We start from the raw sequence: 14,869 nt of genomic DNA on the forward strand, positions 1-14,869 counted from the left end.
TCAAGTCTAACAATGTCACGTTTTAGCTATTCCTACTTTGTTGCAACTACTACCAGGGATCCCGAGCGAGCTTGCACTCATTTTTCTTTCACCCAGGCCACATACAACCTGAATGATGAATATCCCGACACCTGGTCGACTGACATATCAAAGGGTGACGGGAGAAAGTGGTTCCGACACCTGACGTGCTACCGTTTGCAGGGTTATGACAAGATCACAAAGGTAGCACTGCTTCGCAGTGAGAATGGCTACGAAGACTACATCGGCAAGTATGAAAACGGCTTCCTCAACGGCGGCGGCACCACCAACATCAACGAGGATCGGGGCAGTAGCGCAGATGCCTTGTATCTTATATGGGCGTACTAGTTTCTTCCAACACCATCTCTATTAGCTCATCACGGAGGCACATTCCCGCCTCTAGAGTTCTCGAGTAGAGTGGGTTTTTCCCCAGGATAGCCTGGTTTTTTCCCCAACTCTGACTCCGGTACCAGATAGGTTCAATAGCCTGATTAGAGTATAACAAATAATAGTGCGTTAGCTTGATATTGGTCCTGATCCATGCGTGCGGCTAGAGTGGTGAATAAAGGGATCTAGTCCTTAGCTATACTTCTAGAAGCATATCAAACTCGCGTAATTTGATGGTGGCTCGTTTAACCAGGTCTATGTACGCCGATGAGATGTACTATTTAGATCCCGTTGAAAGCTTGGTGGTCCCATAAAAACGACAGGGGGTAGATCCCGTTGAGAAATCGAGTAGATCCCGTTGGAGGGTAATCAGACACACAGGCAAGTAAAATAAGTTATAGTGAGATGTATTGCGTAGAGAAAGGCAAGATTATCGCGATTCAGTTAGGTGTATACTTATATCATTTTTATTCGATTTGTTTGTATTCGTATTTTGTGAGCAATGCCAGTAGGCATGCGTCGTCCAGAAGGTCGGCTGCCAGGGCCCACACAGCCTCAGCCTCAGGCAGACTTGGCAATTAGATGAATCAGATTCAATATCTAATCAAAATCAAATCAATCGCAAAAAGCCGAGATTTATTTGGATACCTGATTATTTGAATTAGCCCCACACTCGTCGACAGCGCCAATCAATGTTGCAAGTCTACCTTTACCGCTATGCTGGGAACGCCAGCTTTCGCGAACTTGCTTTTTTGCAACGTGACGACCGGGACACAAAGCTTATCTTTTTGGGAACGCAAGTTTTGTTATTCGTGACGTAGTTTATATCTGGGCAGGTTTGTCATATTATTGTGAGAGATATCCCGAAGCTGACCGTGGTAAAAGGTCATCTCTTAGCCCCTGCAATGGCCGAAACAGCGCTGAACTCCCTCTGTACTGTCCCACCCACCAATTTTAGCGTCGCAGAGAGCTCTCCGCCACTGTAATACACGTCTCGCCAGCCAGTCCATTGTCACTTGACATCCATCAGACATATATAGTCGGCATATAAAAGAAATGTATGCTCGAAAGATCCAGAGTCCAAAGCTCTCATAACGCTTGTTTTTCCGTGTACGTGGTGTTTACACCATAGACTCTATATCCTGACAATAAATACAATCACGTCTGATAAATATACATCGTTTTTTCGTTTACATAAACGTGATTGGGCTCATCGCTGACCTTCGTCATCCGACTCCATCAGCTCAGTCGGCAGCAACGCCGTGCTGAGCACGCAGCCCAGGGTGATGCCGCCCGCCAAGTACAAGACAGCATTGACGTCTCCGCCGCCGCCGCCGCCGCCGCTGCCGCCATCCGTCGCCCTGCCGTACAAGCTCTGCGCAATCAGCGGGCTGACGATGCCAAACAGCCTGCCCCAGAACCCCGCGACGCCGCACGCAAAGCCCCGAATCGCCACGGGAAACGCTTCCGGCGTCCAGCCGTACAGGACGGCGTTGAACATGGACTGGAAAAAGTATTCGAGCGTAAACAGGCCCTCGCGCTTGGCGACCGTGTCGACCGTCGCCAGCAGGAAAATCGACGTGCCCATGAGGGCCGACGAAAACACCATGGTCCACTTGCGCCCAATCGCGGGCACGTGGTACATGAGCGCGCCGGCAAAGACGCCCAGGATGCCGGGCGCGTACGTGTAAATGTAGGCCGCGTACGTAAACTTGAGGCTCACGTGGGCGGCGCCGTTCTTGATGGCCAGAATCCGCGGCAGGTAGTGGCCCGCGACGGTGAACCCGGAAAAGTCCATGGCGTACGTCAGCCAGGTCAGAATGGTCAGCCGCGTCATGCCCCAGCTGCTGAAAAACACCCTGTACGCCGACAGATTGCCCACGACCTTGGCGTACGCGCCGCGGCAACGACGAAGACGACGACGACCATGACCGCCCGGCTGCTGAAGCAGCTCAATCGACTGCGAGCTTCGGCTACTACTGAGCTCCGTCTCATATTCCCGCTCGACCGTCTCAAACACCTCGGCCGTGAGGCGGCAGCTGCTCGCCTTGCCGCCCGTAATGTAGCGCATCGTCGCAATCGCCTCGTCGTCGCGGCCCGTGCACACGAGAAACTTGGGCGTCTCCCGAAACGAAAAGACGAGGAAGCGCAGCACAAACACGACCAGCGAGAGCCCGCCCGTCGTGAAGAGCAGGTAGCGCCAGCCCTGGTTGGCGCCCCGCGCGCAGCAGGCGGTGCCGGCCGCGACCCCGCCGCGGCACGAGGGCAGCGGGTTGGCCTCGGAAAAGTTGGGCGAGCACGAGTACGTTGGGATGAAGCCAAAGGCAATGGCGCTCGAGACGATGACGCCGAGCGGCTGAAAGAGCGACAGGCACGCGAGCAGGAAGCGCCGGTTGTGCGGCACAAACTCGAGAAAAATGGCCGAATCGACGGGGATGTTGCCGCCGACGCCAAAGCCCACAAAGGCCGTGAGCACGAGAAACGTCGTGTAGTTCTCCGAGGCGCCAAGGCAGAGGCCAAATACGGAAGAGACTAGGCACGTCAAGTTGAATGCCCATCGGCGGCCTATGTTCCTCACCCCGGTTTGATTAGCCCAAGACATGGCATGTAAGTGGACGCAGCCATGATTCACGAGGAGAAGAGGAAGGAAGGAAGAAGAACGTACCGATGACATCCGCCATGAAGCCCCAGAAAAACGCCCCTGCGGTGAGGCCCGCGTTGAAGCTCGTGGCAATGTTGCCCGACTCATGGTTACCAAAGCCCAGCTCCTGCTGCATCGGACTCAAGACCAGGCCAAACGCCTGCGCCCAGAGGAGGTCGATAAAGTAGCCGCAGCCGCACAGCGCCCACACGCACCACTGGTACCGGCCCATGCCATACGCGTCAATCTCCCGATTGATGAGGGTGCACTTGCGCTGGTACAGTGACAGCCCGCGCAGGCTCGACAGGTCCGTCACCGTCGACGACAACGGCTCGAGGTGGCCCGTGGAAGGCGTCGGAGAGCCGCCCGCGGCCGCCTCTGCAGCCTTTGTCTTGTACATTGCTTGATGGCAGAGAATCTAGCTTCTATGAAAAAAAAAAGCAATGAGAGAGGGGAATCAAGGGATAGGGGAAATGAAAGTTCATGATGCCAATGTATGACGTGGTCGAAGTTTGGGAGAGGGGGGGGGGAGTTTGTTGGCCAGCCGCTCTCCCGCCCGTCGATAACAAGGCGGCATGTCATGCAACGTGCCCCGCTGAAGAATTGGAGCATCAAATCTCAGCCATGGGCGAAAGCTCCTTTCTGACCGGTGAAAAACGCATCCGGCGATGCGTCTACATGTTCACGGCCTCACCTGGGTGGGGGGGGATCTTTGCTCGCTAGCTTGTAAGACCGGTACGTATTAGACAACACCATCCGAGAAGTAAGCGTCACTCGCTCCGAGCTAATTGGCGCCAACGAGCTTTAGCTTTATTTCCCGTAATCGACAAGTCAAACATGCGATTGTAACAGGGAATTGGTCATGCATCTCTTTCTGGGATCGGTTGAGGCGCTAACCAAGATGGCGACAAGCTTGTTATGGAGCTCCGTGTAAAATCGGCGTACTAGTTCAAGTGTCAGTACTCTGATTCACATCCCGCAGCAATTCGCCAGGATCGAGCAAAAAAGTTGGCTGTGGCGCGCTAGAGTTGTTGGCAGCTTTTCCTTGGCGCGCAGCCTTGTGCAGAAAGGCAAGCTCGCCTTGCTGATCATCGTTGCGTCTGGCTCCAAGGCTGCCTGGCTGCTTGGTTGCTTGGCTGCTTCCCGCGTGAAAATCAACGTTGTAACGTCCCCTAAGTCATGCGAATGCGCCCAATGTCTTACTTGCTCGTGCCTCACTTTGGCATTGTCCGGAGCTGATCCGTGCATGGGTATAGTTGAGACGTGTTGTAGACAAAAGTCTTATATCTAGCCTTAGTAGTAGTACAGGTACAAAGAAATGAGCAGTTGACGCGACCACCAAGACGTAAACGCCCAAATAAATACAAAATGTGTGGACTTTCGATTCACCGTAGAATGTCCCTTCCTGTTTTTAGAGTTGAGAGGATCTTGGACCAAAGGAGCACAGCCCTACACATCCAAGTTTCCCAACACCGGTTTGTAGCCATGCAATGGATAGGATGCAGCAGCCTTTTATAACCTGCTCTGCTCCGATCTCGACAGCTCCTTGAAAGCCGGCGAGGGTTGTGGGGAGTCGCCAGGCGCAGGCACATCGCCTTCACCAGGAAACGGCGGCGGCGCGCTCTCCTCTTTGCTGCCACCAAAGTATTTCTCAAAATCCTCATTGTCTTCAAAGGGACGCTTGCCCAGAATGCGCACCATGTCGTCACGCACGAGCACCTCCTTCTTGAGAAGCTCCTGTGCAATCAGACCAACCTCCTTCTTCTTCTCTGTCAAGAGATCTTTGCACCGCTTGTAGGCTTCCTCGACGATTCTGTGCACTTCTTGGTCAATCTGTTGAGCCGTAGATTCGGCAAAAGGCTTGTGCATGCGGTTCGGGTCGTTGTCGAAATGGACCGGGCCGACAACGTCAGACATGCCCCACTGTGTGACCATGCTACGAGCCATCTGGCTCACCTTTTTGAAGTCATCACTGGCTCCGGTCGTGACAGTAGGAAAGTGCAACTCCTCAGACACACGTCCACCCATGGTCATGGCCATGCGGTCCATAAGCTGATTTGTGCTCATAAGGTAGGCATCCTGAGGAAGGTACTGGGCATATCCCAAAGCGCCCTGTCCGCGGGGGATGATGGAGACCTTGAGCAGGGGGTCGGCATGTTCCAGGAACCAACCGCAAATAGCGTGGCCGGCCTCGTGGTAGGCAACAGTCCTCTTCTCGAGAGGCTTGAGCACCAGGGACTTGCGCTCAAGACCACCAATGACACGTTCGATGGCGCGCTCAAAGTGCTCCATCTTGACCTCCTCGGCGTTGGCACGGGCAGCAATCAAGGCAGCCTCATTTACCACATTGGAGATGTCAGCACCAGAGAAGCCAGGCGTAAGTGTGGAGAGACGTCCGACCAGGTGATCAATGTCTTCGCTCGTGACAATCTTCTTGAGATAGACTCTGAAGATTTCCTGACGGCCGCTCATGGTCGGGCGGTCGACATAGATATGCCTATCGAACCGACCGGGACGCATCAGCGCCTTGTCCAAAACATCAGCACGATTGGTACCCGCAAGAACAACGACCTGCTCTCTCGTGTTGAAACCATCCATTTCCGTCAGAATCTGATTCAGAGTTGCCTCACGCTCGTCGTTGCCTCCAAAGCCCTTGCCGCTATCTTGTCTCGCTCGACCGATGGCGTCAATTTCGTCGATGAAGATAATACAGGGAGCGTTTTTGCGGCCTTCAGCAAACAGGTCGCGCACGCGGGAAGGACCGACACCGACAAACATTTCCACGAATTCGGAGCCGCTGACGCTGAAGAACGGCACACCAGACTCACCAGCAGTGGCCTTGGCAAGCAGAGTCTTACCAGTACCGGGAGGGCCAGCAAGAATGGCGCCACGAGGTATCTTGGCACCAAGCTTCTCAAACTTCTCGGGTTGCTTCAAGAAGCTGACAAACTCCATGATCTCCGTCTTGGCCTCCTCCAGACCGGCGACGTCGGCGAATTTGACCTTGACAGCGCTTTCAGCGTTGAATTTCTTAGCTTTGCTTTTGCCAAAGTTAAACATGCCGCCAGCGCCACCACGTCCTCCCATAGAACGCTGCGTGTAGAGAATCAAACCAATGAACAGTAGCGTAGGACCAAACGCCAGGAGAATATTGCCTATCGTGCTGCCGCCAGCCTCGTAGCTGACAGGTATGCGCTCATTCTGGGGGACGCCGAGTTGATCCTGAGCCTCTTCCAATTTTCTCTCAAAAGATTCGACAGAGCCGATTGAAAAGACATATTGTCTCCGATCGTCGCCTTGATCAGCGCTGGGATGGAGCTCTACGCGAACTTGAGATCCATTGACGACAACCAGCTTCTGGACAAGACCTTTGTCGAGGAATGCCTTGCGCATCTCTTGCCAAGTGATTTGCTTCTGGGACATGGAGCCACCGAAAGAGTCTAGCGAGTAAAGAATGATACCGAGGAGGAGGACGGTTTGCATCAGGCTGATTCGGACGTTGATTGTCTTGCTATTGTCATCGCTGGGTCGTCCCTGATTTTGGTTCTGGCTTTGGTAGTTGCCATGCTGTGGCCCATCTTCGCCGACCTTATTCTGCGTGAATTGACCCTTCTGCCTGTTTTCCCTCTCAACTTCCCATGCAGCAAGTCGCTCAGCCATGGCGAAAACGCAGCGCATCAGGCGGCCCTTGTCCATGATGGACAAGTTGCCAGGGCCTTTTCTTAGCTTGGCAAGAATATCTCGGATTTCAGCCGGTGCTCCAGTTTCTTGAATGCCCTTGAGAATTTCGTCCAATGATGGTCTTTGAGATTCCGGAATCACTTCATAAAAGACTTGCATTTGCTTGATTTCCTCCTTGCTTAAGTAAATCCAGCCCTTTGGCAAGGGAAATTGCCGGCGCCCCTCCTCATTGGCACCATCTTCCTGGATGTCTTCCTTGTTCTGCTCGTTCGTCTTTTCGTCGGTGTCCTTTTTTGGCTTTTGATCTCCGTCATGTCGCGGAGGTTCGGAGGCAAAACATCGGATTTGATTGGCGTGGCTGTTCCGCAGGATTGGGGTAGCGGTGGCTCGAGAAAGCGATAGACGTACACCTCGCTGAAGACTGGCCTGCTGAGAGACTCTCAGGAGCCGCGTCAGCTGGCCTGTTTGTCGTAGAAAGCGTGACATTTTGGTGGTTGATGTTGCGCAGTTTGCGGAACCACCGGCCAGATGATGGGTGGGCTTGTTGCGGTTGAAGCTACCTCATGAGCTGCGCGAGTCAATCGTTGGACGGCACAAGGAAGAATCTATGGATGACAAACATCCACTTGTTGACAAGTCAAGCGATCAGTGGCTAAATGTAATTGGCGATGGAGGTTACTCCCATCCGAGAGCTCCAGTCATGTAGGTATGGGGCGGCGCATGCTCAAAATTACATGATGTTCACGTGACTCACTTGCCGCGGACTTTGTGTCGGCCCTGGAGTTGCATTGCATCATGGAACAGCGCAGTTATGAATAATAAATGTTGTGAAAATAATGTTACATGTATCTACGAAAATGTCCATCTGATTTCGAATCTGGCCCTCTTTTCGACAATTTCTGTTCTGCCGGCGACTGCGTATCTGTTTGCTGTACTTGATGCATACATGCCGCTTGTGTAGCAGTGTCGTCAAAAAGCCGCAGTGTCAACACTCCTGATTAGTATCGACCGAATATTGCCACTTCCCTTTATCGGCACGGAATAGTCCAGGCCTTTGCGACAGGACACATCGATATGCTGGCGAACCAGGTTCTCTTGCACATCTGGTGTGTCGCGCCAGATCTCAACGGAGGACAAGCTGGCAAGCCGGTGAGCCAGGTAATTCTTCACCACGCGCAGCGCCTGCGGTTCGTCGCCGATTTCAAAGAGCAGCAGCTTCGGCTTGACGTGGTAGGCAATGTCCAGCAGCCTAGCGTAAAAGACGTCTGAACTTTGCCACCCCGGTGGCGGCTTGAGATGCGCGCCAGGCACCAGTGCTAACGCAGGCTCAAACTTGCGAACGGAATGACCCATCTGGCCGCGGCCACTGTTCCAGACGTCGAGGGAAATATAGGGCGGATTCGACGTCAAGACGTCCCATTTCGTAGAGAGTATGTTCTTCATATCCAAGTCATTAAAGATGTCTCTTTGAGTAATCTGCACTTGCTGTTGGTCAGAGGCCATCTTCAAGTGTCCCAGACTTGTATTCGCAGCCATATTCTCGCGGGCCAACCGGACGGCTTCAGCGGAGACATCAACGCCCTGTACTTGCAAGCGCTTGAACGTTTTTTGAAGCAGAGAAAACAACAATAAAGGTATGCAGCCTGTGCCAGTACACAGGTCCAGAACCCTCAGCTCTTGTAGTCCATCCCGGCGTCTGAGACGCTTCAACTCATTCGCGAGATGATAGGTATAAGCCTCCGTTTCCGGCCGCGGGATGAGAACCCCAGGTTTGCACTTGATGTCCAAAGGGCCAAAGGGCTGCGACTTCAAGACATACTGAAGGGGGATACCCTGGCCCCTTTGGCGGCAGAGCGCATGTAAGCGCTGCTCTCGCTGAGCAGGCCTGGTGTTTAGGTTGACGTATTCTCTGATCCAGCGCAGCTCGTTGAGCGCAAGAGGCAAGCTTTTGCAAGCAAGAAGCAGCGTGGCAGCATGGGGCGAGTGTTTTTTGGCCTGCCGAAAAAGCCAGGGCGGGGTTCGCGGCATTGGCTGCTAAGATGACTCCATTGGCGTGTACGATGTGTGCGTCGTGTTTGCTGCAAGCTTGTTGATGCGACGAACCCCGTGTGAGGTTTTCAACTTGGGCCCCACGCAGACGTCTCAGCCAGCCAAAAGAGATGCGCGATGCCGCATACATTGAGAGCACAGAGAAATATGATGAAAATACTAATTTGGCTTACTGTCTCTTCCTTTTCTATTACTGTTCAACAATATTTATTTTGACTTTTGAAACCACAAAGGCTCGTCAGCATTGACAGCCATTGGCACTCGGCAGCCGCTGACAAGATGCTGGGGAAATATATCAACAATAATCCTACTTATTTTTTCATCATCTTCAAACCAGCTTTAATCCAAAGCGCAGAGGCAAAGCAAAACGCAGCCTCCCACAGAATACTGCGCAGAACATGGTACTTGCGATTATCCTGCAGTTTGATATAAGTCACCACGTAGGCGAGACGGGTAATCAGATACCCTATACTAAGAAAGTTGAGCGACGAGTTCTCCACGCCTGCAAAATTGCCAGCGACTACTGCGGCAGCAAAGTAACCCAGGGTCTCGAAGCTATTGTCTGATGCACTTTGGGCGCGAAGGACGCGGGCTTTTGTCTACAGCCCGCCACAGAGAGATTAGCATGGGAACAGGGGCCGTGACGGCAAGGCCGAGTTACACATCACTCACCTCCTTGTCGAGCGTCTCTGATGCGGCTATTGCGTCGTTGAATTTGCGAGGATATGCATTATCGTAGTGTTTGCGTGCATTGAGAATGGCATAGGCATGCGGGCCAATGCACGTACCCAATAGCACAGCAGGGAGCTGCTCGGGGTCAGTATTCTGCGGGTGGTCACGCTACGCGTAAACTTGCCGTAAAGAATGAAAAGTTGTTGGTCGCCATTTCGTTAATTCTTCAAGGATATCAGTGTCTTTAAGGTGTATTCTTTAGTAAAGGGGACGGTTCCATCAGACATGTGGGCTAGTCGAGACCTTTATAGGTACTTGTTGGCCTTGCTGGCGGCGGTCGTGCAGAGCCGAGCAGCACTCCGTAATTCAATCTATTAATTAGAGCGGGTTATGAAGTTGCTTTCATTCGCCCGACGGAGCTTTCTTCTGCAAGTTACATCCGAATGGTGTTATTATTGAAGCATCATTTTGCACCTATAATTATGCGAGCCTCGCCGTGCCTGGCTGGACTGAGTCGTCGTCTCGGGTGCAACCCTGCTTGCCTGTTGCCTGCCTACCTATTCAATGTAGTGTGGCACCTGTACGCTGCAATATGCGCCAGCGCGTGGTGGTGCCTGCAGGCTGCAGTGCCTGCTTGCCTACTACAGCGTGCTACAGCGGGTGAGCGGCCGCCTGGAGGCGCATCGCGACGCGGTTGGTTTAGCCGATTATTATCCACCATTTTTCAAAGCACCTAGCCTCGACTTCATTGAGCCAGTTCGACGTTCTTTAGGAAAATTTGTCCAATTTGGCGCAAATACTGCCAACTCGCGAAACTCGATCATTTTGCTGTACAGCCGTCATCGCAGAGCTCCCTTCTGGCCGCCAATTCGGTGTCCGAGCCTCGCGCGCCGCCGACTCATCGCCCGGCGCTTACTCACCTCTTCCAGCTTGAACCTCACACACGACAATACGGCTCTTCGCCCGCCACCATGAACGCGCCCGACCGGTACGTCCTGGCATCTCCACGAAATTCATCCTTGAACTCACTTGATGCTTTGGGATGGAAAGCTTGAAATCATCGTCGAGGTCGATGCTGACCAATTTTTCCCAGTTTCGAGCTATTTCTGCTCGCTGAAGGCGAAAAGAAGATTGAGGAAAAGGTCTACTCTGGTAAGGGCGCGCGCGCGCATATTGCCAAGCCAGTCCGCCAGCACAACCTCTAACACGCTCTCTCAGGCATGTCCAACACGTCAGACTTTCTACTCAAGAAGGAGGACCACACCCTCGGCAACCTGCTCTCCGAGCACCTCAAGCTGCATCCCAACGTGCTCATGGCCGGCTACAAGCGTACGTCTGCCTCCCCCCCTTTTTTTTCTTCAGTAAGGGAATTGCATCAACTGATAATTTTCCTCTCTAGTCGGTCACCCCAACGTCCCTGAGCTCTTCATCCGCGTACAAACAGACGGCACGGTGACCTCGCGCGACGTCTTCACCTCGGTGTGTGAGAAGCTCATCAACCAGCTGGAAATGCTGCATCAGAAATTTACTCGAGAATGGGAGCTGCGGCGTATTGCCAACACGGGCGCTCAGAGCGACATGCAGGCCAATGGTCTGTGAGGAACAGTCACGGCGGGATCGGTTCATCTACGGCGTTGGGGTGTCTTTTTTTTTTCTTTTTCGACGTAGTCATTTGACAACAAGTAGTTGTTTTGCATATGGATGAATACATGCAACTCAATCTCACAACAATACATCCATTCTTCTGAAGTCTCCATGTCCACCAAGTCTTGCCGGGCGCCGCTCGTTGCATCATGCTCGACTACGGCGCTCTGTGATATTTTGCGTTTTTTAGCAGCTGTTGGGTAGCAAAGCGGTATTTTAATTCATCCATACGTCATTAGCGTGCGCCAGCTTCGACCTGAGCTGGGTATATTGGTCGTCCACTCGTGCCATCCAACCAAATCAAGCTTCGCCAGGACCCTCACCACCAGGGATCAACTAGACATGCTGTTAGTCATGATATCTACATCGAAAGACCCAACTTGCGTACCATGCAGATATTGTTGCCGTTTAGCAGAATCTTGGGAAGTTTTGTGTGGTTGCCAGTGTAGTCGCTGCTTTGGTTAGTACAGCTTTCTTGTTCCCGAGTAAATTGCCCTTACAATTCTGTCACATCTTCCAAGACCATGTCTAGACTCGTCAGTAATCCATTCTATTGGTTATCGAGTTGAAAGAGCCAACTTACTGACATAGTCGTCGAAACCAACAAGAGTGCCGCTGAATTCTGCATCAGAGGTTAGTTAGTATGCCTCTGAAAGCTCGCTGGCCGATAGTATTCCAGATCCTCACCCTTTTCGCCCTTCATAATAACCCAGATCCTCGATCCGACACACTTGTCGATGAGTTCTGTCCCCGATTAGCTGCTGCATCATCGAATACAAGATGCTTGTTCACTCACCGAGTGGTAGTAATTGAGAGGCCATATTGAAAGGTGTGTATGGTTGAAATCCCTCAACGCAATGAAGGATAAGAAATCGCTCAAAATATTACGTCACAAGTGAATCTCGCTTCTCAATGAGTATAGAGCCTCAATCAAGTCGTTTGTGTCGTGCCTCATCCAGCGCGCAAAGGGAATCTTAGCCCAAAGAGTTCTTGACCCGGTCTGCACGTGCCCATGCACTGATGACTAAGCCAACCACTGCGCCCACTGTAACGAAAGCAAAACCGTCCACTGAACCACCGAAAGATAGCGGTCTTGTCGCCGCCCAGCTACCGAGGATTGCGGTCGCATAATGGGCCGCTCGGGGTTATATTACCTGCATTGCTGCCTGGAATACAGCGCATTACTGGCCGCCGACAGCAAGGAAGAAGGATTCGGCCATGGATAGGTAAGGGTTCCTTTCAAATGGCACACAATAAGAATGCGCGGGCCGCCGCGCAGTTGCTGGCGAGCCGTCACTGTCGAGTCCACGCCGCGACGGGAGGTCCGACGATAAGTGCGACCAAGACCGCAGCCACCATGTACTCTGAGCCGTCGAGGCGGACGCGGAGCTCCGCGAGTCCGAGATCCAGTCTCTGGATTATGGGTATAGATTTCGAATTCGCTCCTAAAGCCGAAGCTGAAGCGGAGGCTCCGTCTCTGTATCCTACGCTGGACTTTAAGCGCTTCTTTCACTCGCAAGAAGCTGCCGCGGGCGCAAGCGACAATGGACTGCTCAACAAGGCTTCCCAACCTCTACAGCTTCCCAAGGCACCTGACACGGCGACCGTGAAGCCAGACTGGGGGAATCAACCAATCCCGTCAACAACTTTTACGACTACCGTCGTTATTGAAAAGGCAACCACTGGCACATCCACGGCACGCACACAGCCCGCTGCGCAGCCGCCCGACACAGTTTCCAAAGACGCCCCCTCAACTATAGAGCCGCCGCTTACATCTCTCGACTTTAACATTTCCAAGGATCTTTTCAAAGCCGCCCTCGGCCAGCCCAAAGACAGCGCCGGCTCCTTTTGGTCTCACACCATGTACAAGAGCACCTCGGCCGACGGCACCGTCCAGGACGTCCAGGTGCACTACTGCACCAGCAGGCAGGCCATGGAGGTTGCCTGCCAGACCTACTTTGCCCACGAGCCTGTCCTCGGCTTCGACCTCGAGTGGGTGGCGTACGCCACGCGCGGCGGCGGCCCGCGCCAGAATGTGTCCCTCATCCAACTGGCCAGCCCCGGCCGCATCGGCCTCTTCCACGTCGCCCTGTTCCCCAAGGCCGACGAGGACGACGGCGGCGGCGGCGGCGGCCTCGTGGCGCCCACCTTTCGCGCCATCATGGAGGACGCCGCGGTGGACAAGGTGGGCGTGCACATTCAGGCAGACTGCACGCGGCTGCGCAACTTTCTGGGAGTCGACGCGAGGGGCGTCTTTGAGCTGAGCCACCTGTACAAGCTGGTCAAGCACGCCGGCGACAAGCAGAGGCGCAAGCTGATCAACAAGGTGCCCGTGGCGCTGGCGACGCAGGTGCAGGAAATACTGAAGCTGCCGCTGTTCAAGGGCGAGTCGGTTCGGGGCAGCAACTGGTCCAAGGCGCTGACCTCGAAGCAGCTCACGTGTAAGGGCGACAAGAGACCTTTTTTTTTCTTTTTTTTTTTTTTTTTGGCGTAAAATACCCTTGTTGTGGGTGTTTGCGGGCTGGCTGACATTGTAATTCTAGATTCCGCCGCCGATGCCTACGCGGGCCTTCAGTTGTACCACGTCTTGGAAGAAAGACGGCTCGCCATGGATCCTCCGCCAGACCGGCCCCGCCATGCCGAGCTCAGGCTTCCCATCCCAATACCGCCCACGCCGGTTGTTTCTGATGAAGAGTCCGACGTCGACTCGGATCTAGAGTCTGTCAAAGATTCGAGCTCAGAGTTTAGCGACGACTCGATAGAGGAGACGATGCTGGAGCTAGCCATGGCAGAGAGCTCGCTCATTGCAGAGAGCCCGTCCATCGCAGCACGCCCATCTCGATCCGCCGCTGCCGCTCAAACCCAAACCCAGAGCCCAACGCGCGACGCGCGAATAGTAGCCGCCGAGGCCGAGATGGCTCGGCTACAGGCTTCCCGTGCCCGCGGCCGCTTGCTGGCGAGACCCTCGGCGCTGCGCACGTTTTACCTGTGGCAAGCAAACGACGACCTGGCGCCCGCCGACGTTGCCCGGCTGCTGCGCGAGCCCCCGCTGCAGACGGGCACCGTCATCGGGTACATCTTGGACGCCATCAAGGCCGAGAAGCTTGCGTTTCCGAAAGAGAGGCTGCGTCGGGAAGTCTTGTCCATTCTGCATCCCAAGCTTGCTGGCGGCAAATACCGTGCCGTTGTAGAGCGATGTGGGCAGGATGAGACGTAAAAAAGCCCTACCAAGATGTCATGTATATACTTTCTTATCTATAAACGTTTCCAACAGTACAATGCGCATGATGTGCATCAATCTACTCAGCTTCATAGCATACACGTGCTAGCATGACGGTGGAAAAAACGCATTCTTTTTGCTCTGAAACCATCCCTAGTCTATATATGTACATTTTATTTCCTTTCTTTTTTCGTCCCGCCGTCCATCTACTCCGCCAGCAGCCCTTGCCCCCTGTTTATCTGCACCTTTTTATCCTCGCCGCCGCTGACAATCCCCCACGTCTTATCCCACGCCACGCTCAGCACCTTGACGCCATCGCCCGCCGGAGGCAGCTTCTTGCCCCTGAGCCACTCCCTGCCAATCGTGTACACGGGCTGACTGACGGCGCCGCCGCCGCCGCCCTCGTCGGCCGTGCCCCCCGCGCGCGCGCTGCGCAGATCCCAGACGCGGCAGGTGCCGTCGTGCGCGCCCGAGACGAGCGAGTAGCCATTCTCCGGCGACGCCGCCAGCGACACCACCATGTTGGTGTGGCCGCGCAGCGTCATGGCCGCGGTCGC

The 14,869-nt window shown here is 53.9% G+C and overlaps 9 protein-coding genes across 9 annotated transcripts in view; 3 read left to right on the forward strand and 6 right to left on the reverse strand.

Annotated features, from left to right (window-relative positions):
• Positions 1-12: 12 nt before the first annotated feature.
• BBA_06638 (uncharacterized protein) lies at positions 13-366 on the forward strand (the record flags this gene model as incomplete). Its single annotated transcript, XM_008601735.1, has 1 exon — positions 13-366. The coding sequence occupies one exon, from the start codon at positions 13-15 to the stop codon at positions 364-366; it is 354 nt and encodes a 117-aa protein (XP_008599957.1).
• Positions 367-1,615: 1,249 nt separating this feature from the next.
• On the reverse strand, positions 1,616-3,446 carry BBA_06639 (sugar transporter; the record flags this gene model as incomplete). Its single annotated transcript, XM_008601736.1, has 2 exons — positions 1,616-2,937; positions 3,071-3,446. The coding sequence occupies 2 exons, from the start codon at positions 3,444-3,446 to the stop codon at positions 1,616-1,618; spliced, it is 1,698 nt and encodes a 565-aa protein (XP_008599958.1).
• Positions 3,447-4,558: 1,112 nt separating this feature from the next.
• On the reverse strand, positions 4,559-7,213 carry BBA_06640 (ATP-dependent metallopeptidase HflB; the record flags this gene model as incomplete). Its single annotated transcript, XM_008601737.1, has 1 exon — positions 4,559-7,213. One exon carries the CDS (start codon positions 7,211-7,213, stop codon positions 4,559-4,561), a length of 2,655 nt encoding a protein of 884 aa, XP_008599959.1.
• Positions 7,214-7,696: 483 nt separating this feature from the next.
• BBA_06641 (HemK family methyltransferase) lies at positions 7,697-8,755 on the reverse strand (the record flags this gene model as incomplete). The annotated part of the gene is made up of 1 exon (XM_008601738.1): positions 7,697-8,755. One exon carries the CDS (start codon positions 8,753-8,755, stop codon positions 7,697-7,699), a length of 1,059 nt encoding a protein of 352 aa, XP_008599960.1.
• A 332-nt stretch (positions 8,756-9,087) lies between these two features.
• On the reverse strand, positions 9,088-9,662 carry BBA_06642 (uncharacterized protein; the record flags this gene model as incomplete). The annotated part of the gene is made up of 3 exons (XM_008601739.1): positions 9,088-9,375; positions 9,449-9,583; positions 9,621-9,662. 3 exons carry the CDS (start codon positions 9,660-9,662, stop codon positions 9,088-9,090), a joined length of 465 nt encoding a protein of 154 aa, XP_008599961.1.
• Positions 9,663-10,419: 757 nt separating this feature from the next.
• On the forward strand, positions 10,420-11,047 carry BBA_06643 (DNA-directed RNA polymerase 13.3K chain; the record flags this gene model as incomplete). Its single annotated transcript, XM_008601740.1, has 4 exons — positions 10,420-10,436; positions 10,542-10,600; positions 10,667-10,777; positions 10,848-11,047. 4 exons carry the CDS (start codon positions 10,420-10,422, stop codon positions 11,045-11,047), a joined length of 387 nt encoding a protein of 128 aa, XP_008599962.1.
• A 345-nt stretch (positions 11,048-11,392) lies between these two features.
• On the reverse strand, positions 11,393-11,913 carry BBA_06644 (putative U6 SNRNA-ASSOCIATED SM-LIKE PROTEIN LSM5; the record flags this gene model as incomplete). Its single annotated transcript, XM_008601741.1, has 6 exons — positions 11,393-11,428; positions 11,481-11,544; positions 11,593-11,620; positions 11,676-11,714; positions 11,780-11,836; positions 11,889-11,913. The coding sequence occupies 6 exons, from the start codon at positions 11,911-11,913 to the stop codon at positions 11,393-11,395; spliced, it is 249 nt and encodes an 82-aa protein (XP_008599963.1).
• Positions 11,914-12,335: 422 nt separating this feature from the next.
• On the forward strand, positions 12,336-14,309 carry BBA_06645 (3'-5' exonuclease; the record flags this gene model as incomplete). The annotated part of the gene is made up of 2 exons (XM_008601742.1): positions 12,336-13,533; positions 13,636-14,309. The coding sequence occupies 2 exons, from the start codon at positions 12,336-12,338 to the stop codon at positions 14,307-14,309; spliced, it is 1,872 nt and encodes a 623-aa protein (XP_008599964.1).
• Positions 14,310-14,518: 209 nt separating this feature from the next.
• Positions 14,519-14,869, reverse strand: part of BBA_06646 (WD domain-containing protein) — a gene marked incomplete at both ends in the record, with an annotated part of 1,549 nt that continues 1,198 nt past the window's right edge. The window contains one exon of the mRNA XM_008601743.1: positions 14,519-14,741. Coding sequence (XP_008599965.1) covers positions 14,519-14,741 — 223 coding nt within the window. The remainder of the gene's footprint in view (positions 14,742-14,869) is intronic.

The sequence above is a fragment of the Beauveria bassiana genome (genome assembly GCF_000280675.1).
Source record: "Beauveria bassiana ARSEF 2860 unplaced genomic scaffold BBA_S00020, whole genome shotgun sequence".
Taxonomy (NCBI): Eukaryota; Fungi; Ascomycota; class Sordariomycetes; order Hypocreales; family Cordycipitaceae; genus Beauveria; species Beauveria bassiana.